The following is a 23,217-nucleotide window of genomic DNA, read 5'->3' on the forward strand; positions in this document are numbered from 1 at the left end:
GTAACTGGTTCATAAAAACCCTGAAATGCTGTTTGATTCAAAAGAAGTTATCTCATTTTATAAAATCAGTAGTCAAATCTCTACTGAGGCACACACACTTTTCAAGAAGATAAACTTACTTAGCAATGTATATGTAGAAAGGAAAAAGGTTTATGTCAGGAGATGAAAAAAAAAAAAAATCTTAGTCAAAAGGTACAGACAAATAAAACTTGAATAAACACTGTGAGTAACTACTCTGCTGGTTTTACACTTGATATTTATTGAAACAAAGTAGAGCATTCAGCCAATTTGTAAAAAGTAACAAAATATCAGCTATAACACATTAAGTTTAACAAATCTCAAATTCATGGAGAAGCTTATAAATATACATAGTTGGATTGGTAGAAATAGTTTGTCTATTGAGAATCATCACAGGGATAGTGAGCAGTTAACTGAGTGGTTTTGGAAATTGGTGGCAATGATAAAATCTGAAGATCTGTGATATATACGTGTGTAAAACAGTAAAGCTGAACATGAGTGAGAAAAAAAATGTGTTTTTGAAACAATAAGGTGCTTTTCCCTTTACAAAAAAACAGTGAAGAGCCGCATTAGTGAAAATAAAATTTTAAAAAGTGACTCCAAAACTTGGGGATGTCTGCCTAAATATTGAAATCTAATGGAGACGCTTTTCTGTTTTAAGCTTTAAGGAGGATCTGGTTAAAGAAAATAAATACAGTTTATCGATTGGTTGGATAGACATACTATATACACAGAGCATGGAATATTTCACCACTGTAACCACAACATTGCCCATATATATTCAAACCATGTTAAGTATTGTAGAATAATGTTAAATGGATAATCTGCATTAATATGGAAAAGAATGTAGGCTATAATATTGATATATTTGCTGATGCACTGTAGTAAAAAACAGCTGAACAGACACGTACAGACAGGTTTAAGCCTCTGTATCAAAGTGCATAATGGTGGAAGGCTTGTTGCAGCACCTGGGTAACTTTAAGGCTTCAGGGACAGCTTAATAAGTCCCCAAAACAGCCCTCTTACTGTAGCCACTATACTCCAAGGACTCGAACGAACCAACAGTGTTCCTTACTCGACATGTGATGAGAGGGGACAAGTAGACTTCCTACATCCGTAGGATGTCTACGGCTGGTTTGGGATTGGGCCCACAAAATCACATCCATACACTAGAGCACACAGGCGTTCTCCTCTCAACACAGTCACTCTCAAACAACAAAACAGGACCTCTTAGTCAACTATGACACAAATATCGAACTCTACTCTTGTTAGGAAATGGGAATCACAGTCCAATTTCACAATCAGTGTGACCCATCTGACAAGAAAAGTGATGTTTTTTGAAATTAAAAAAAAAATAAAAAATAAAAAATGGTGCAGGTTGGGTGGGGGAAGATTTCCAGCCATTTTTAGGCACTTGAAGGGGTTAAGACCGGCTGGTGATGACTGGGCCAAAATAAAACATAACAATCTCAAAATAAATATTTCATGATACTCTCAGTTTCTGAAGACATAAGATTTTTTTTTGAAAAAAAGAGTCAGTCTTTTTGCAATGGCATAATTGTTTAACTCTATAAATATAATTTATATAGTTTCTTTCTTCCATTCTCTCACTGTGTTCAACTCCTGTGCTCCTCTGCTCATGAATACACACAGATGTATGCCCATCGTCTGCAAGTGAACACACACAGGCAGCGCTCCTCTTCTCACTTGCAGACGAATTGGTCTACGGTTTTGGTGCAGCGCTTGCACTTGACATAGCAGCACCAGTGGAACTTGCAGTGGCAGCGCTCCACTATCTGGGCCTTGTACTGGTCATAACCGCGGCCGCAGCACATCAGCTCACACCCATCCATGCCCTCGGAGGTCTTGTTGCAAAGGCGCCCCACTGTGCCCAGGGAGCCTGTGCTTTGGTTCTTCAGGCAATAGTCTGGACTGGACTCGATGTACACCAGGTCGTGGCTCGTGGGAGCATTGAACTTGTTGTTCATTTGCACCAGCTTTCCACGCGGGTTGAGCTTCATGGAAGCGGCGCTGTCGTACTTTTCCTTCAGTGCATCACCCACCTTGCGGAAGTCAGCCAGCTGCAGCCAGCACGTCTTCAGGCTGCATGACCCTGATACCCCGTGGCACTTGCAGGACACGTGGGCAAGGTCTGACACCGTCTGAGAGTGGACAGGAGGGGGACAGAAAAGGGAAAAAAGAAATACTTGGATTTAACAGATGAAGAACTTGCAGAAGAGCTTACTATTATGTGGCCAACTACAGAAAAATAACATGTCCGAGTGACACATTCATCATATTTCTAATTTGTTTGCATAAATATTTCCACAATATGATGCTCTTGATCTCATAAAGGATTACTTTGCTATAAAGGACAAAATGATCCCGTCCACGTCTCCCATGGTGAACTGAATAAAATATTGTCCACTCATTTGTTCTACTTGAAAGAGAACAGCCTGGCAACAGATATCTGGTATTACATTTCCTTTGAGGTGGTTTCAAGATGTTTGGAAGGGAAAAACCCCAGAGCTGCCTCCAATGTCTCCATCTCCCCACAGATCAAAGCCTCAGGAGGGGAGAGTAGACAGAGCTGTTAGACAGATGATCAGCGGAGACCCATCTAATTGACCTGGATTGTCTCACTTCCAAACTCCTCTTGTTCTTTCTATCACTGGTTGGTCTCATTCCAGGGCCTGTAGTGTATATCTTTCTGCTTGCTTCTTATCTGTTGACATCTTGAGATCCCTTTGAGAGTGTATTTGTGCATGTAACCCGAGGCTCTTACCCTCCTTCCAGCCTCATTATTGTGAAGGTTCATCAACAGGCGTGAGCTCTCATACGAGCCTTTGGGGTAGCTCTTCTCCCTCTCCCGTGCGTCCACAAACTCCTTGGAGAACCTGTAGCCGTAGTTGAGGTTGTCGCCGCAGCCACCCCACAGCCAGTCTCGGGGCAGATCTCTGGGGCGAGCCGCACGGCTGCACCCACAGCTGGAGAGCTCCCCCTCTCTGCAGGCACGGCTAACCGCATTCACCACCCCTGCTGCGCTGATGGCATAAGTGAATGCTGTTTCTCGACTGCCTGCAGATACATAACAGGAGCAGCATGTCACATTTGACACAATGAGAGACAGAGTAAATGAGAAATGTAAAAGGGCAATTTTATCATTTGGCAAATCCATCCTCTGATTCCATTTTTGTAGGTTCTGCATGTGTATTTATGTTATACTGAATGTGTCTCACTGTCATTTTGCTTTAAGAATTTGCAGAGTGTTATGTGATTTGATGTCATATGACAGCATTCACCATACACTTAAGATTACAGAGCACTACAGCCAAGTGCTGCAGGCTCCTCATCACCAACATTTTGAACAGTGGAATCTGGTTTGCTGTTATTGGGCTTCAGCCAGAGAGAAGAGAGCGCCCTCCTGTGACAGAGATCCTTCTTAACAAGCAGCTGCCATTTAGCCCAAACTGAAAGTGACTATGACTCTTAATTTATCTTTCATGACTGAGAGATTCTGGAGCCATTGCTCCTTAACTCCTATTGTTTCTACCCTCCACATTTCCTCTGTGGAGACAAGAGGTTGGGAAACTTAAAAGAAAGACAAAAATACACATACGCAGTTTTTTCTGTCTCCAAATGCTCTATCCATTACTACCACTGTACAAAGCCACGGTCTAAGAGAGAAAATCAAGATGAATTTACTAAAGAAAAAACGAAGAAAGCTGACATTACTATGAGGCTTTTTGTTGACACTGAAGACAGAGGTTGCTAACAATATAAAAATGCACAGCTTGTATACCTGCTGGGCTAAACCTTTAGAGGGCATGCTATAATGATAAGAACAGATGGACAGAGAGAGATTAGGAAGGGGATAGAAAAGACGTATGAAGAGATGAGTTAAGAAAAAGACACTGAAGGAAAAACGTACGCAAAATGGAAAAGGAGACACATACACGAGTTTAATATCACAAAAGGCAGAAAAAGACAATGATGGAGAAGAGGAAAGATGAATAAAGAAACCTATTGGAAAGTCTGAAAGAAGTCCAGGTGGGAAACTCTGGCTAAAGGGGATCAGATAGGGGGGGGGTTTATTAGTCTAGTACAATTTTTAAACCAGACTGAGGATATTGGCCTAATAGTAGACCTGTAGACAGACAAACTGTTGTCTCCCACACTGCAGCCTCACTTCTCCTGTACCCCCCCCCCTCCCGGAGCTCAGCTTGAAATCACCAGCAGTGTCCTAAGCCAGCAGACAGACAGTAAGACGGGTGTTCAGATAGATGGACATACAGTACAGGGGAGGACATGTTTACTTGGCCCAGAGTGGTCTGAGATAGTAGAAATTTTGGGGAGGGAAAGGGAGGGAGAAGAGGAACGGGAGAGTGGCTGCTGATGAGGTTTCTATGAGGACTGATCGGTAGAGAAGGAGTCAGCAGCGTCAGGGACACAGACAGGCAGAATCACCAAGAATAGTGTAAAAAAACACAGACCCATGCACACGCGTGCACATAATCTAATGTAGGATATAGATACAGAGACAGATATAGAACAGGACATTAAGTGGTTCACCTTAACTAGAAAACAAAACATTAGAGCTTACCCCAAGTGGTAACTATCGATGCAGATAGCTTCAATTTTTGAGATATCCATAGCTGAGTTTGTGACAGAAATTTTGTTTATGGTGCTCACAACATTACATTCACCGACAACCTCTCTTTCATAAAACAATGTCCTTGTTATTTGAGACCTCGGTGTGATCAGTTTTCAGCGGAACTACTTACTACCAAAAAAAACCTGTCACTATAAAAACTGTTGACAGCATGTTCTGTGGATTACCCAGAGAAAAGGGAACATTATTTTTGGAAAGATGAGTTGCTGCTGAGTGCATTAAATGTTATTTTTAAAGCCCTGAGCACCACAAACGAAATTCCATTCACCATTTATTCCATTAATTGCACTGGGTCGGGAGCAGAAATCTTAGGAGATGGATATTTCCTAATCTGGACAAATGAAGAAACAAAACTTTCTGTGTGGAATATGAGTGGGTGGGATTTTTTTTTTTTTGGAATTTGGGTGAACTGACTCTTTAAAGAGTACCAACATGAAGAAAATGCACACCTTTCTGCATGCGTTCCTGAAGAGGAATTTGAAAGAATCCCAAAATGTGAGCACCACAAGTGCTGACTGTTATCAAAACTACAAACTACTACGAAGGGATCTGTTCAGATTTTGCTACTATGCAACCAAACCTGCTGCCATGATCCCAACACAGACATTGTATAGATTCATTGTAATTCAGCTGGAGCGTTATGATCAATAAACGGTAAAACCACCTTTAAGTTAGCCCCTGAAGTGAAGGCAAACATCCAAAGAAAACTAAAACAAACCATGTTCAATAACAGGATCCAGGAGTGGGAATCACTTTTAAGAAAGAAATGTAAAGATTTTGAATTTTCTATAAGAGATGTGAGTACACTGCATGCACACACACACACACACACACACACACACACACACACACACACACACACACACACAGTGTAATCTCTGACAAGGTGATATATTGGTGCATACACTCACTGCACTCTTATTTCTTGTAAATACAGGGCAGCTACAGTCCAGCTCCACAGCGTGCAGGCCCGTGTGTATGTACATGTGTGTGTTAGATTGTCTCCCATTCATCAGGGGAAAAGCAGATTCTCTGCCTCCCTCCTTTTCCATGTCAGGAGCTGGTTTAGCAGGCCAAAGCCACATGTGATTTATCCAACAACCTCACCCACCAACTATTCCCTCCACACAGCTGCTGAGAATCAGCAGCCCCATACATTTCATACACACACACTTTCACAAACCCACACAGAAGAGGGTCAGTGAATCAGAGAGTGGAAGAATGAAGAAAGGCAAGACGTAGAATGTATGGAGACTAAGTAACATAAGTCAATATGTACTGCAAACGTGCGTATACTGTATGTTGATATTTGTGAACACATAGCTGTGTTCGTATCTACATTAATCTCCTGTGCGATCATGTATATGTTTGTAAGAATGTGTGCTATTTTATACATTTTTTCCTATTTCTTACCTATTTGCATGACCCGTCCAAAAACAGAAGAGTTGTCCACTGTGCTGCAGTTCCAGCGCCGATGTCTGAACTGGTACTGGCACTCTCTGATGCCGGTTTTGGCACCTTCGCCAATGTACTGCATGTGGTCCTGGTAGAGCTGGCAAAGCTTCTTCTGGCCCTGTGACAGACCCACCAGCTGGCTGCACAGAGGCTGGGCACCGATGATGTAGGCCTCCGGGATCAGTAAAGGGTTCATGGCCAGAGACCTGGATGAGTGGGACACATAATACATTTGTTTTCACTCATGTGCCATTATAACAAATGTATGCAAGTTTTCAGGCCAAATTCACAATCAACAGCTGATTCACTTGATTGGTTTCTCCCACTCATGGATGAAGTCATGTTAATCACTGAAATGAAGTGCAGTTAGTTACTGGATGGAGCGAAACCCTACACATTCCTAGCTTTTACTGACACTACACTGAAATTGTGTCATTCAGGGCCAAGAGAATACAGTAAATGGAAGCAAAAACAAGGAAGTCGGGAAGAGGAAAAGGGAAATGAGGAAAATGTAAAATAAAGAAAAGGGTAAAATAAAGAACGCATCAAGAAAAAGATAGTACAAAAATAGTACATTTGTGTCAGATTTGCTCTAAGTACCTTAAAGTACTGGTTCCCAACCTTTTTTTACTTGTGACCCTTCATAGACAAGCAATGCCTACTCACAAACCCTTGTCACAGGCTGCATACTGTACACCTATGAGCATTTTCAACCAGAGCGTGATATTTCCCCACTAAGATTGTTTCATTTCAATCATTTTAATTAGAGACCTTAAGGAGCCAAAACTCTCCAGAATTTTACAAAAAACAAAGACATAAACATAGCTTTGTGTAGCAGAAAAGAGATATTTCTTTTCTGTTGACTTGTTAAAGAGCTCGCAAACTCTTCAGATTTATCTTGTGTCCTCATGGTGTGGTCCCGAGTCCCAACTTTAGGCTGCAAACCACTGTCTTGGAGGGTAATATTTAGCTGACTGCGCACACACTGCATCTACTAAGAAGAAACAATAAATTTTGACTTCTTTGCTGAAATGTTTGTCATAATTCATGTTTGCTCATTCCCCATAGCCTTTTGTGGTAAAATCGAATAATTTAATCTACGGCCCCATTCAGTTCGGTTTAAGGGAAAGAAATAAAATTGAATTGAAAAGGAAAGAGACAGGGACAAACACAGAGAGAGAAACACTAGTATGAGCATCTGGTTCCAGGCCACAGGACAATTAGAGCAGCCCATCTCTGAGCCCCAAGAGAGAGACAATTAGACCCCAGTGTAACCTGATCGACCGGGGAATTTCAGCAGTGAGGGAACGCGGAGTGAAGACACACACACAACATATACACAGACGTACAAACATACAGCATGGTGAAGAAAAAAACGAAGAAAAAAAACCAAAACAAAACAACAAACTTAAGCACTGTTAGTACGCTCGGTCTCACACACACACATACAGTCAGCAGACCCTCGGCTCTGACACTCTAAATCATTCACACCTGTGTGTCTTCTCAAAGAGGAAGCTGAAAGATGCACACAGTTGTGCTCCAAACTGAGCTTTCCAAACGGTCCGTGGTACTGTGCATGTCCTCAACTGGGTCCGTAATCCAACTTACTTGAACTTAAGTGTAGTCACCTACTGAGCCGAGCCCATTAAAATATGCTTATCTGTATAAATCCTCTTCAAATGAATTGTTTAAATTATTGTTTTCATATAATTAGGCCATCACCACATGATTTCACCACTTGCTTTGATCTGATCGTTTGAAGTAAATAAAGATCTTGAACAGGAAGTGTGGGTTTACTATAAATACTTCATGTTCTTCTACAAGCACTCAAGTTGGGATACACAATTATTGAAATGTGCAGAATTAGATAAAAAACACAGAAATAGCCACAGGATGTGAAGCGTTGTGATTTGCTTTAAATAGCGCTTCTATGGTGACTGGTAAACTGTATTTTCTCCTATCAGAAGTACTCTGTGTGTTTAAGTGCCGCGTGCTCAAATATAGACTTTTCTCCTAAAGTCATGTGTGTACACATGTACACACAAACACATATGTGCAGTCACACTTGGAGCTCGTGTCGTATTTGGACGCCGACTCGTAAACCACATCATTCTATGTTTTCTATAAAATTCATAATTTTGGTCTGGCAATATGTGAAGAAAGAAAATAAGGGAGAAAAAAGGTCTTCCTGAAAAGCTAATGTGCCACAGTCAGCATGCTGTATTACTTCATATGCGGTGCAACTGAGGCTGAGGAGGATTACTTAGCACAAACGCACACACAAGCCTGAAATTGTCTCTGAAACTAAGTAAAAGACAAATATAAATGCTATTAACATTTTTTTTTCAAAAATCATTATCGGTTTTTTTTCATGGGTTCTGGGCACTGCTGCCCCCTTTACAAATGTGATTCATCTATGAAAAGAAAAGACAAAATGCCTTGTGAAAGCTGACAATCTCCACTCACCATATAACAAGTGAACACACACAAAAACACATCGCACATAAATTAAGACATACACAGAAATACTGTTAATATGGAGGGAAAATTAATGCATACCACCACGAGTTGGCTTCCACCACCACCTGCATGAGGAGCGTGAGGAGTGTGACGGCAAAGACACAGTGTCTGGAGTCCAACACGCTGCCAAAGGGCCAGCAAACTGGCCGACACACACAGCCCAGCCCCAGGTTCATACTGCCGCTGATCTGAGGGAGGACAGAGAACAGGATGCATGTCAATCTGCCTGCCTGTCTGGATGTTTGCCTCTCACACACTGTTTATTGTGCATAGTACAGAAGGGGAGACAGATATATGTGATGTCAAAATGTATGATGGGAATGAAGGAAAAATTATTTCAGCTACATGTCTGTATCTTAACTCTGTCTTTAACATGTAAACAGGCAAACAGCACTATGGTTGTGTGCGTGTGTGTGTTTGTGTGAGATGAGTGCCCTGAGGCTATCAGTGCCTGCACTGCAGAGCAATTATTTGGCAGCAAGTCTGAGTGTGAATCACATAAGACTGATGGACATACAGCTGGAGAAGACACAATGACCATGAAACCCCAACTACACACATTCCTGACAGTTCACCTTACTCAGAGAACGAGGCACACAAAGGCCACAACACAGAAAGACAGAGAGGCCTAGTTAAATGGAGTGAATGAGTGTGTTTGAGCCTTATTTTAAATAAATACATTTAGGCTTCACATTTACTGTTGAAATAAGGTTCAAAACTAAATCTTAATTTTAACCAACAATTATGGTAGCATTTTTAATGCAAATATGGTTCACTTCAATGAAAACAATTAGACCTCAAACGTGAGGACTTAAAGTAAAACCCATCTTTTTTTGGGTGTTCCATATTGTTCCATTTTCAACCAATGGCAGACCTGATTGTACTGAATCCTGTTGACAAGATTTAACTGTGTTAATTTCTGTAAATAAAAAACACGTTTGGGAAATAATCACAAAATTGTTCTACAAATTCTTAAAATTAGATTTCCTTATAGTTAATTAAAAAAACATTTAACAGGATTTTACAGGAATAAAAAAACGCAGAAATTGAAAAGACGTGTTTGACTTTTTTTTTTTTTTTAAGTTTTCTTTTCGGGAACTATGATTTGTCTTGCTATTAAATATGTAATTTGTCGAATAATGGTCGTGCCGGTCCATAATTATATCTAAGTGAATTTTCATATATATTAATTGAATGTGGACCGGTCTGCAAGGAGCCACGTCAGCGGATGATGGTGCACGTCCTGGTTTTATACTGTGCAGCCTTTTGCCTAAAGAAAACTACAAGGAATTAAAACGAAAAAAATGTCAATTATGTGCAGACAGCTGTGTGGCTTTGGTGATATAGTTTGGCTGCTATGCAGGCAGAAAATGAGTTAAAAGAATTACCCCACATTTGCGAGTGAAACCGATGTGCCAGCCTTCCAGTTGGGCCGTGTGTGAATTTTGGGTCTGAGAGCAGCTCTAATTTGTCATGCTGCGTTATTTTCCAGGGTTGAATCGTGGAGACCTGGGCCTGCCTAATACTCATTACAGACGAGGCCAAGTTCACCATCACTCACCCAGCGCCCGCGCGCGCGCACACACACACACACACACACACACACACACACACACACGCCAGCATGTGCTTTCAGTTTCTGCGCTGCCTCGGTTATAGTTGGTAGGGTTATGTTATGTTCCCTGCAGTTCATCCACATAAATGGAATCAATAATCCACAGAGGGCGGCGGTTTTACACCTAAACCCAGCTAATGGAAGCGGACTTGAAAACACAACTTACCAATAATTAAGGTCTACAATTAAATATTATGTATGCGCCAAACCGGACACTTCATCAGCGGTAACTGCGGAGGCGCCAAGCGACGCGCAGGTTTGATTCTGCCCATCCATATTTTAAGATGACTGTTACGACGCCACAGGTGCGTGCAGTTACCTAACATTTCATAACCGACCCTCAGCCAATCAGACTAGAGAACTGTAACGACGAGCTGTAAGAGAAACACGACAGGAGTCTAATATCTATGAATTCATCTCTCTTCGTGGTGTTTTATTCGTTTCTGTGGCTGCAGCCACTCAGCACTGAACACAAATGTATTATGATTATTTTCGTCAACTCGAATGGTCTACACATTCCTGCGTTTTGCGTCTCCAGTGAAAGCTGCTGTAAATCCTGCGCTCCGTGACCCCTGGAAACGCTTTGACACGCGTTAAGTATTCATAGGACTTGACCGGAGAGAACAGTTCGAATACCGTCGTTGAAAACAAAAAACGTCGGGCACTGCTGTTGCAGCGGACCATTTAAGAGGCTATTTTAAAAAGGACTAAATCGATCAAGATTAAACCTATAAGTGTTACAGAAAATAAGCAGTCTACCGGTTCTTTTAAAATTAGAAAAATGGCTGGAATTATTTAATCTTTTAGTCAATATTGGGCCTAGATTTCTTCTCTCATTTTTGAATTTTTGTCTGGCTTGAACTTTTGGCCAAACTATCTAAAATAATATTATCATCTTACCTAAATAATGTTAGCACCGGATTATTGTAAAAATGTGAATGGAAAAGCATTAGGGTGCTTTGAGTATCCAATTATGGCAACTTTTAATAAATGACTGGGCTATTTTAAGCCATAACATTTACAGTATGGCCTGCATCTTTAAGCCTTTGGATAATGTATATGCTGTGGATGAATTTGAAGTGTTTGGAGGGGGGTACGGATGTGTGGGCGCTGGGCAAAAAACGAAAAATGAACGAACATTTACTTCAAGGAGCAATTAAATTAAAAAAAAACAAAACCCAGCTTTCCCCAAACCGCATGGCACCGTCATTTACTGACAAATGAGCAAAAATATTATCCGCATTTAACAGAGCAAACTGATGCGTCTCTTTGCCTGCCAGTCCTGATGTTAAAAAAAAACCAGGAGAGGGAGCCAGGTACAAGGATTTGAAGAAGAGAAGCAGCTCAAAGACCACTGCCTGACTTTAAATAGGTTCAAGTACAATGGAGAGGAAAAGCAGACTATTTTGAATCATTCTTATGTATGACTTTATATTGAATAACTTGTAGTTTATATTTGTTGAATTCAATATTGGCCCACCAGGACACTGACATATGGGTCACAGTCAATTGGGGGGGGGGCATGTTTCACACATCACATCTGTCAAGGACCTTTATCCAAATCCAAGAACCAGTATTAGTCCAAAAAAAAAAGGCCCCACTGAAACACACATTTTCCACTGTTTAAGTTAAACTGCGGCTGCATGGAAAACTGAGTGAACCAGGAGACCTATAGGCTACTCACCAGGGAGCACAGCCCGTTAGAAGTTGTAATCCACTTTCTGCAGACGATATCAAACCAATAATCCCAGTGCGGGCCAGGTGGATTTAAGACTTCCTTTTCCGCTGTGGTGGAGACAAGTCCCGTGGCTTTATCCGGATCTCCTGTAAAGTGCTTTGTTGGGGTTGATGAAAGTGTAACGCTAAAGCTAAGAGTTCTTCAGGTTCGGTGTTTCGGTGAACACGGACGCCCAAGAATCAGTGAATGCGCTCCGTGCGCCAGACAGCTTAGAGGGCTGGTAGGAGGTGGCGAGATATAGAAAATGTCTAAAGACAGTGTGAGAAAATGAGCAGTTCCTTAAACGAGTCAGTGTGTGTGACTTTGCGGTTACTATGAACACATAAAACCATCTACGGCAACCCAAAGTGCAACTGGCGGAAACTTCGCATGTACTTTGTCGATTCTCTTCTAATTGAAAGCGGCCTAGTTTTATAGTCCCTATCCAAGTGAAGACTGCTCCAGACTATAGCTAAATCGTATCAAACCAAAAACGCGTCAAAATACTGCTATGAACATTAAATCCAGCCGCTCACACGCTCGGGTCATAGCGCGTTTTACCTGCGGAAAGATCCACACGGTGATCCTCGCCACAAACGACTTGTCAATTTACCTTCCATTCTGTGCAAAAAAACAAAAACAACGACTTTGACAATTCCTCAGCTCGATTTAAAAGTCTTCACATGCAAAACAGTCATCCGCCTCGCGACAAAATAAAATAAATTAATTAATTAACAAAAAAACAAAAACAAAAACAAATGCAACAATTTATCGGCTCCAGACAGTGTGCTCCAAAAAAAAAAACTTTCCGCGCGGACTATCTCCAAACAGTGCGGCTTGGCGAGCGCGCACGGTGCCAGGGGGAGGAAAAGAGCACAGCGTGTTAACAACAGCGACTTTGCCGAAGCTCCAAGTCTGTCGTCTTCCCACACCGTGTGTGTGTTGTGTGTGTCTCTGTGTGTGTTGAAGAGCAGAAAAGTATCGCCGATTATCCCTCCCTCTCTACTTCTCTCTCTCTCTCTCTTTCTCTCTATCTATCTCTCTCTCACCTGCTTCAGTCGCCTCCTCTCACAGACTAGCACACCGCAGCGTGGATGCGCAGCGCAAAACCTTCAGATGGCGCATGCGCTTCACATTTCTCCTCAAATCCTTTTTTTTTTTTTTTTTTTTTTTCTTCTTCTGCCAGTCACCAACTTTGAAGAAGCGAGGAATTTGAGTGTAGGTAAAATTGTGGAGAGAGAGAGGAGCGAGGGAGAAGAAGGAAGGGCGGAACAGGCTGTAACAAAACAAGCGTCTCTATTACCTAAAATAAACGTATAAAGCACCCGAGGCTATTACCCTATCCATACCAGAGCAAGGTTAGGATTTTCACTCGCAGCGGATCGAGTTACCACTCAGTAAAATCAAGACAAGCAGATCCATAACGTGTGCTTATACAGGCTGCTCTCATCACCTGGAGGCCTGCGAGCATGACGGTCATTACGATAATTATTATTTTATGGTAGATTATCTCAAAACATGCTTGCAGGACTCCGTCGCCTTATAGTTCGATATTTTTCAGTGAACCCCATGATGAGTGTCAGAGGGTAAAGTGTTTAATAGTTTCATGTCTGTCACTGTAGATTTTCACTCTTTGCATAGTGGAGGCACTTGGGGGGGGGGGTCAGTGTTCTTTTAAATTGCGATGGACAGATTTTCATCTGGATTGAGGAAACAGAGATAGAATAACAGTAATTAAAAGAAGTAAAACTATACTAAAAGTTAAAGCGAGGGGACTGTTGCCTGAAATCTTCCTGTATGCCCAAATAAAGACTTGTTTCAGGTGTTAGAGGGAGGAGAAAGAGACGGGGAGAGAGATGGAGCCTGTTGTAGCCATAGTCAAGTACATACAATCAGGTCTGATGCAGACCTGATTTAAAATTACTAGCGGTCCCTTAACCCTTCATCGACAATGTGATAAAAGATGGTTGATTCGGCTTCCAGCAGCTTTGTGGCTTTTTACAGCACTGAACTGAGACAGCATACAGGTCTAAGATTAATTTACTTTTACATGCACTGTATATGGCCACAATGCAGTATTTTTACTTTTCTAATTTGTATGTAGAAAAACAAAACAAAACAGAATTGTACATGAAAAAACTTAATTTTAAACCCTTATACAGTTTATCTAATGAAAAAAAAATCAAACAAAAATGATCAGTAATAAAAACCATAATTGATTATATCCCACAAAATGTTTTAGAATGAATAATGATGCTTTTGTGAGAGCCGTCATTTTGTCTCAATGGTTGTCCCATTTTTCTCAAAGTGTATGTCTTTAGGATTGAAACTCTTTCATGTGATTGTGAATACCTGTGGCAGACGTGAGTGTAAAATGCCAGTCTTGCATGAGTTCTCTTCCCAGCTAAAGTTACTGTGGTGGATGCTGGGGAGGCAGCAAATGCGTCAAAGAGCGCTTAAAACATGCTCAGCCACATTTCTGATCCCCACTCACTCCCTCACCATGCCACACTACCCCTCCCTCCTCCACCCTTCCTCCCCCCTCCATCCTTCCACGTTCCCCTAGGAAGAAAACTGGGCAACATCTGGCTGAGTTTATGAGAGAGAGAGAGAGAGAGAGCGAGAGCGAGAGAGAGAGAGAGAGAATTGGTAGACCATGAAAACTGGGAAGAATTCTTTCTTGGGCAGTGCAAGAATCTATTGTTGTAGTTGCCATTAGTGGCGGTGAAACTTTAATCTTGTGAAAATACCCATTGTTGCACTCAAATTTACCAATAACACTGACGATGTCAATGTTCACATTATTGTCTTTCTGATAAAACATATGTTGCAGTTCTTGTGAAAACAACTTTTATTCAAACAACAGAGACAAGCTGACCACCACAAAACACTGTGGAACAAGTCAAGGGTGAATACTGTTACCCCCAAACTTTCCCAGTCATCACAATCATGAGAGCAGCACAAAACCACACACACAGACACACACGCACACTGTACAAAAACTGTACATATTAGGTAAGGGCCAAATGGAAACACTGTTGAATTAAAACACATTACTTCTTATAATCGTCACCTCACAACCACCTCCAGTATAGTGAGAAAAAGTAATGACACAGTGCTTTAAAATGCAATTCACGTCATAAGAAACAGATTAGCCACTCAGATTCACAGGATCAATAAATAGACAACAAAATGATACATTACTCATCAGCATAATAAGTCACACACAGCTGTTGCAACTTCAAAAAAAGAAGAAGAAGAGTGGCACTCAAAACTCTTTTGGATGTAGAAAAGCAAACAGAACATGATATTGGTTCATTAAACAACTGCACAGCAGGCTAAAAGAACACAAGGGGAAATGTATAAACACACTGTTCTTACAGTAATCTGTTTGATTTGAGGTCAGCTGTGTTTCCTCCCCTGTTAATTAAGGTCCTGATTTTTAGAGAAGGTGTAAGCTGATACTCAAACTGTTTTTGTGGGGCATCTTCAAGCCCAAATTTTCCTTTTCTTGTTGATCTCCCTGCAGGAAGTGGGAGATGGTCAGACAAAATGAGTAACTAGGGTGGTTTACTGGGTAGCCCAAATGATTCAGATGCAGTCCCATTTCAGTAATTTGTTTCAGCAGACAGGGACGTCTCTTTTGGCACGGTACATTGAGAAGGTCTCTGTGGATTGTGGATTTTGAGGTCCATGTTGTGAAATTTACAAAAGTCTGATATTTAGCTGCAGAAGTAAGCACATTCATGCCATCATGAAGCAGTCGACAAATGGCATGGGTTTACAGCTAGTTCCACTGGCTCAGCTTAGCCACACTAGTAGTCGGCAGTGTTTACTGTCAGTTGAAGTGAAGCCAGAACTCTGTAGCACCGTGGTACTGTAAAATGAATCCAGCTCCTAGTCTGTTGGAAACAGCTAGGGAAATCAAGGCAGTGGACCCCCTTGCCAATACCTTGAAGCTGAGCACTGATGACTGATGCTCTGGTGGGGACGTTCACCCACAGTGGGCCGTGGTCCTCAGTGGGCCACTGTGCACATCAGTGAAGGTAACATTCATCGGTAAGATGGAAAAATTCTGACCAACTGAAAACTGATCTTGAAATTGTGGGTTTATATGTATGTCTGGTCATGATGTAGGGGAGGTATGGCCGGTTGAGTGTGTATGCATGCAGTTGAAGCTCTCAAACCTCTTGGTACTTGGCTGTGGAGCAGCTGTGGAAAAAAACATTGAAAAGAGACAATCAGTACGTGTCACCCACAAAGAATGAAAAACAAAGGCTAAAATCCACAGAGGTATTATGAAGATGCATTATCTAGCCAAGGATCTTAAGTTGTTTTTAATTTCCTTGGTCATCTCTTAAAAGGTTACATCATGGAATTACACTGCCTGGTAATGGACAAACAGAACTCAAACACTCAGGTCCAGTGAAGATATTTTGATTTTCCTTAGCTGTAGCTTGACCTTTTACTTTCTGTAACTGTCTGGTGAGTCTCCAGAGCTCCTTAAGAATGCTCTAAATGCAGCTGGCAGCAGCCCAAACATCAAGTGCTCATTAATAAAAAGAAAAAAAAAAAACAATCGGAATGTGTCTGTTATTCAGGCTGCACAGCAGTCAGCAACAACTCACTTCTTTCCTGAGGGTTAGGTTTTGAAAAAAGAGAAACAATGATGTATGTCTAGCACACTGGGGGCGCCTCATTGGCTGAGCAAACAGGCCCCAAAATAACTACCAATCACTGAAGACGTTATCATCAGTCACTCAGGGACGGCATAGTGAAAGAACTTTAATTCTACATAGGTAATGTTGGGGAATATTCTGCGGTAGAAATGCCTGGCCTGTCTATTGAGCAAAAAAAATCTTACGCATAAGGGGACATCCAGTTTTTAATTGTAGCATATTACGTTAGTGTGTGTTGAGTATAAAGAGGAATGTCAGATTGTAAGGAATGTGTCCAGTTCTGCAGGGCTGCTCACACTCTTCCTGTCTCACTCTGATTGGCTGCCAAGCAAAGACGGTCCATCCATTACATCCAGGAGTAAATAAACAGGCACAGCAATTAAAGTGCCATCATTTGTTATGCAACGCAGGGCGTGCATAACAAATGTGTGCCTGCTTGCGTGTAAATGTGACCAAATGTGTCTCTGCGCATGTACATGCTTGTGTGTGAATTTGTGTATGTGTGTTGAACGTCATTCTCAGGTTTCTTCGCTGTCGTCTGCACTTAAATTAATGATTTGGGGGGCCCGAGAATCAACAAATATGGCCCCCGGCAGGGCATAATGGAGAGCACGACCTGCCTGTGGATGTGTTTGAAGACCGCTCCTCTTTCTTCTCAGTCAACACCTCACTACCTCCACACAACAGATGTATTCACAACACAAATTCGCGTATGACGCCTGTGTTCACGCTGTTAATGAGGAAGTGTGTGTCGCTATGTGGTCATGAATGTGTGTACGCTTATCGGCGTGTGATTATTTTCCATGTCAGCATGTTGTGACAGAGTGTTAAAATCATAAGGACTTTTATGTTCCTGAGTTTTAAGTGCTGCATTTGTGGTCAAGATTATGCCCGATTTAGAAACATGTGACAAAGCAAAGCATATTATATCAGTCAGGAAAGCCAGAACCACGCTCTGGATAATTTAGTGAGCTCAAATGGCTCTGACATGCTGCTTAAAGCCCTTTCAGCCCAAAGGCCATTGTCCATAATTTTCTGCATCAACAGCTGCTAAAGGCTGCAAAAAAAAAAAAAAGTCAGCTACATGTATTCTGCAGTGCACAATGAGAACATTTTAGCAACTTGTACACTCTTGTTTTTCTAAGTAAAAGTGTAAACTGCAGCTGGGTGAGGTAGTACTTGCCACTGTTTCTGTGTCTGATTCAAAGAAAAAAATGAAATTGTAGAGTATGATTGAGAACAACTCTAATTAAACTAGCTGCTCTGACTTTCTGTGTCCCGACAATGCAGCAATTCTAATGACCTGTTCCAATGTAAGTTTTTACAGTTTTGGAATGATATGTGACAGCCTTGCACAAGAGGACATTTTACACAAAGTGGTAAACACACTTGGGGATTCCATTCATCAAACAGACAGTGGCAATGTGCAGCAGCCCGGCTACATGAGGACTATATGGTTGGCAATGTGATAAATTGCACTGTAATATCCAAAACCATGACCTGAATCTTCACAGGATCGGCTACTGATAAAAACTAAAACTTTAACACTTGACACTCACTCCAACAGATCTGACAAATCCCTTCCACTATCACATTAAGCCACTTTACATAAAGTAGGTTATTTGCTAATGGCTTTATTCCCACATGCATGAATTTACACATTTCTGACTCACATCACTGCATTCCTTTAACTGGCAAAATATCATTTCCCTCTCTGTCTCAAAACACTCTGCCATCATCTCCCTCTAACTCCAATCAGCCATTCCTATCTTCTACTCCCTGTGTAACCCTCATCCTCCTCCCCACTCCTCCACTCTGTGTGTTTGATGGTGGGATCAGACAGGGTGAACACTTTCTCATATTAATACTGCTTTAGCCTGTGCCTGGAGACAGGAAAATGGTTGGCTAATCAAAATTTTCAATTGCCTGCTGCAGAAACAGTCTAGTGGAAAAAACATGTATACTGCCTGGTACCTGTGTTAATTAAATAATGCTCATCTTGTTGTTAAGATTGACCAGTATTGTGTATCTACATACACAACATGCCTTGTTGGAGTCCTGGTAAGTGAATAGCTGATCCAAATCTGTAAGATGCCTATTTAGTTAGTCTAACTGTATTTTTCCCCAAACCAACTAGTCTGTCTCTCTTTCCATCTGTCTGTCTTTGTCCTGAGGACTGCATATCAAGCCTGAGAGTCTGGATGTGAGCGGCCGAAACCCCTTCTTGTCTTTAAGTGCTACTAATATAAAATGCCTGTTAAATGGATCCTTGCAGAGTTTTGGGACCACCAATGTTAGAGTGCTGCTCTTTCACTTGGAATTACTCTGTGGTTGGTGTTCTTTCACTCCTACAGAAAAAAGAGAAACACACCAAATTCAATTACCAGCAAAAAAATTCGGCCCCCCCTGCTCACCTCACTCTACCAAGTGGAGAGACGTAAAACAAGACATTCGGTGGTATGAAGGGGCAGATTTTGGGGGTGAAATACAGGGGGAGAGAGAAGTGACAACTAACGACTGAGCTGACTTTCTCACTGTTCGGTTTAGATAGACATACATATTTCTTTGTGTTGAGATACTTTGTGAATGTAGGGCTAGTATGTGATAGAATATATCATGTTTCAGAGGGGAGGATGGTCTATTTAACCTTGGAAAGGAAGGTCAGAAGAGAAGCAGTTTTGACAAAATGCTTTGCAATGAAAACAACGACAAAACAAATCGCTGCTCTTATCATATGTCTGATTTATTGAATGCAGAACCTATGGTGTAATGGGGACTCAACATGCTCAACGATGGTTAAAATATCACACACCATCTCCATTGCAAGGAAGCAAATGTTATAAAAAACCACTTAAAATTTGGTCTAGCTTCAATTCATTGATCTGAAGTCAAACATTCCCATGAACTGAAAACTCAGATTGCATTAGATGGGTAAAAACATGTGGATGGCACACATTCCCATCCAATCATTCTGAAACCATAGCCTTTTAAAACCCTTAAAAAATATGGTCTACATCAAGCCGTCCCCAGGAAGAGGGAACGTCTCTGCAACAATTGCTTCAAGAGCTCGCTCTTTCTCCCTACATTTCTCCTTTTTTCCTCTCTCTTTCTTTTTTTCTGCATGACTTTTACAACTTCCTCCTGGTTGGGGCTGCAGCTCTAACCCAAACAAAACTCCATTTTTTAGTTATTGGCCCTCATGGCATGTAATGGAGAATCAAGCTAATTATCCCTACAGCTGTTTTCACTTGCTTTTTATGTAAGCAATACCTGGCTGATCCAGAGAGCAACAGTGAGGCCCTTCTTAGCGCTCCAGGCCTCCAGGCCGGCTGGAATTAGAAAGCAAAATGCCAGGTTTTCCTCCCCCCGCTATTGCCCATGTGTACCCCTGCACCCATCTCCCAGCACACAACCCGACCCAACCAAAACCCACCCTGACATAACCCCCCACACACCCAGAGCTTCCATTTCCAATCCCTCATACACCTCTGAAACTCCCCTTTGATGTTTAACAAAGCTGCTCTTCAAGAGCTAAGATGGATCTGTATGACAAGTGCTCATTTTCTTCCACTGATGGACCCTGGCAATTAATGAAGGAGGTGAGCTAGGGTGTGGCACGGATTAAATTGGAACCATCTCCAGCTGTCATAGGACTAGAAAGAGAGAGAGCATGTGCAAAAGAAAAGAGGGAGGGAAAGAAAGACGGAGGGGTAAAGGTAGAGAGCGGGAGAGAGGGGGGAAAAGAGGGAAAGAAAACAATCCCTCACAGGCTAATTACATAATTTCCTTCATCTGAGCAAACACATGCTGGGTGAAAGCAAGTGTGAGCAAGCCTCACAGATGCCAGGCTAAGAGGTGCTACTAGCACAGCCAACAACTGCTCCCCAGCAATGGACAGCCTATGCCACCAAGGCATTCAGCCAGATCTCAGAGGCAACATTATCTGCAGTTTGTAGCTTCTGAGGGATTCATATCAAAAGACTTAGTATTGATCCTCCCTTTCCAAGCAATTTCAGAGTAAAGTGACTCAGTGCAGATAAACAATTGCTGGTGTAATGTTTCCTTCGTAACTGTTCGTTCCTCACCACAGTCAGAAATCTGTTCAGCACAAACACCACTAGGTGGAGTTGACTGTTGATGAAAAAACTATATCACATGTATCAAACTCATTAAACTCCAATGGAGAGGCAGTGTGCATCTATAAGTAAGCCGGACACTGTGTATGCTTCATGTGTGCCATTGCAGAGCTTTCTTTTTGTTCAAACAGTGCTTCACTAGCGTGCATCAACTCCTTGTGCCTCCTTAAATTGACATCTGGTTTGAAATTGACAGAGACAGCGGGGGAGAGAAACAGAGGGAGACAATGATAGCAATTTTAAAACTTCTATTATTTCAACTAAATTATGGTAAAGTCTCTGCCAACTACAAAACATAAAAGAGCAAACCCTCCCTGAAACTTTCTCCCTCTCCCTTTCCCCCTTCTTTGTCTCTAATCCTGTAAGGAATGATGGAGGGCTCTCTGTGGAATGGTGGTGAGTTCCCCGAGTCCAGCCAAGGTGTGCCAATGTACAAATGATACGGGTGGAATCCGCAGCACCTACTCCGAATGTGAAGGTTGTTTTGACATACTGTGCACACACAGATGTATATATGTATGCTTGAATAAAAAGCAGTACATGAGCATGTTGTTGAAATTCACACATAAAAAATACAAAGGCGCTCACATCAGAAAGCAAGATTGAAAAATTGTTATTGGCAGGACATGTTCAAATATTCATTTATCACTCGAAAGCCCCAAGGCGAAAAAGAAACTATGTTCAAAAAGTACATAATGTTCATGCAGGTCCAAAATACAGGTTTGCGCAACAACAATAAAAGGTACGTGGAATTCTGTCTATCTGCTCCCAAATTCCTCCCCCCCCGATCTGTCTCTCTTAACGCTCAGAAGTTTCTCTCTGACTAATCTCACTCATTTACTCCTTCAAGCTTTTTTTTGTCTTATCACAGGATTCCTTCTCCTTTTCCTCTCACTCTGAGCACACTGTGAGTGGCAGTGTTTATGTTATTGAGAGAGATGAGGAGAGCTCTACTGTGGGCCAGCTGCATGTGTGTCAAAGTCTGCCTGTGAGTGCCTGAACAGATGTGTATACAACCCACCACTCACCTATATTTCACAATAAGAATAGTGCGGGGACCCTGGTGTGCTTGTGTCCCATAACAACACCTTGACCTGGTGCTAAACTTCGACGTGGAGCAGCATTGGCCCATCAGAACCCAGGCTGAGGAGCCGTTAACGCGCCTGCATCCTGACACTAGCGCAGGCCTAGCCAGACAGGGGAGACAAGTGAAACCCGAACCCACATTAAAGCACCTCCATCAGGTAGAAGATCAGGGGAGGCCTCCATGCTCTCAGTGTCTGCGGGGGTCCGGGCCTCTGAGGCCCTATCTCACCTCCATCTGGAAAGAGAATCTGAGGGTAGTCTGATGGTCCGATAAGAGGCCATGTCGACTGACACGGTAACAGCCTCTTACCCCCATTCGGAAAAACCGGAGTGGATGCAAGCCTGGCTGTGGTGCACTCTCATGCGGGTATGGGAGGGAGGGTGGAAGTCTTGGTGTGGGGGAGTGTGGGTGCATGGTGGCATTCACTTTGCTTTGAAGGTTTGACCCAGTACCCTGAAATGCACGCACAGATGCTACGTTTACAGAAATAAGTTTATAGAGAAAAATGTTCTCCTGTGCTTTTCTTGCTCTTAGTGCAGTGAAACATAGGAGTCTACACGCACACAAACGTCGGAAAAAGACATGTCTGAAATGATGTCATAATTCACATTTTCATTTTATAAGGGGAGGAAAGTTTCCATGCAGGAGATAAAGTGTAGGCTGAAGTCAAGACCAAATCATACTTTGCACAAACAGCAATGTTACAAAAACACATTTTTATTCACCATAAGTGTTTCCTCTATTCTACTTCTTTTTCTTACCTTTCCCATTTGTGTTTGTGTGTGCATGTGCTGTGCTCATTCATGCAGTCAGCCCTCCGTTGTAATCTACGGTGCTATTAATGCTCCACCCTCCTCATGATGTCTTCTCAAGATGAGACCAACTCCACTGACCCATCAGTCCTCACTCCTGACCCAAGTCTCTTCCTTTCTCTCACTGCCCACAGACTCACTGTTTCTCCATCTGTTCTTTATTGCCCATCGTCCACTTCCCTCTCTTAACTGATTTGCCCCTCTACCACACCAGGCTGGCGACACGGAACCGTCTTTTTCCCTGTTCTGTGTTTCCATATTATAAAAACTGATTCCTAAAAACTAGAATTTGACAGCATACAGACCATAAATACTGCACTTCACCTTTTATAAATTCCTGTGACTGGTGTAACACACATGAATAAGAAAAGGCTTGGCCATAGCAATAGAGATTTTTGGACATGAGCCTAATATTTACTCAGACCAGGGAGTAAAATCTCTCTGTGTGTGTGTGTGTGTGTGTGTGTGTGTGTGTGTGTGTATGTGTGCTTGCTATAAATGGGCAG

The 23,217-nt window shown here is 42.0% G+C and overlaps 2 protein-coding genes across 3 annotated transcripts in view; both read right to left on the minus strand.

The window, feature by feature from the left end:
* Positions 1-210: 210 nt before the first annotated feature.
* Positions 211-13,075, minus strand: LOC120803916 (protein Wnt-5a-like). 2 transcript variants are annotated; one of them, XM_040152950.1, is made up of 5 exons: positions 10,447-10,554; positions 8,705-8,853; positions 6,104-6,351; positions 2,804-3,096; positions 211-2,180 (listed from the first exon to the last, which is right to left on the minus strand). In XM_040152950.1, exons 2-5 carry the CDS (start codon positions 8,839-8,841, stop codon positions 1,722-1,724), a joined length of 1,137 nt encoding a protein of 378 aa, XP_040008884.1. In that variant the 5' UTR covers positions 8,842-8,853; positions 10,447-10,554; the 3' UTR covers positions 211-1,721. The 2 variants fall into 2 exon arrangements, with proteins under 2 accessions (XP_040008884.1, XP_040008883.1); XM_040152949.1 differs by lacking the exon at positions 10,447-10,554 and adding an exon at positions 11,965-13,075 and having other exon boundaries at positions 212-2,180.
* Positions 13,076-14,972: 1,897 nt separating this feature from the next.
* Positions 14,973-23,217, minus strand: part of LOC120804055 (ERC protein 2-like) — a 147,238-nt gene continuing 138,993 nt past the window's right edge. The window contains exon 18 of the mRNA XM_040153222.1: positions 14,973-16,209. The gene's annotated coding sequence lies outside the window, so the exon portion shown is untranslated. The remainder of the gene's footprint in view (positions 16,210-23,217) is intronic.

Source organism: Xiphias gladius, chromosome 18 (assembly GCF_016859285.1).
Source record: "Xiphias gladius isolate SHS-SW01 ecotype Sanya breed wild chromosome 18, ASM1685928v1, whole genome shotgun sequence".
In the NCBI taxonomy this organism is placed as follows: Eukaryota; Metazoa; Chordata; class Actinopteri; order Istiophoriformes; family Xiphiidae; genus Xiphias; species Xiphias gladius.

Coding starts and splice junctions, on each gene's coding strand:
- LOC120803916 (XM_040152950.1), bottom strand. CDS start 8,841: ATGAACCTGGGGCTGGGCTGTGTGTGTCGGCCAGTTTGCTGGCCCTTT. Junction 6,352..8,704: donor GTGGAAGCCAACTCGTGGTG/GTATGCATTAAT, acceptor CCACTCATCCAG/GTCTCTGGCCATGAACCCTT. Junction 3,097..6,103: donor TGGACGGGTCATGCAAATAG/GTAAGAAATAGG, acceptor ATGTATCTGCAG/GCAGTCGAGAAACAGCATTC.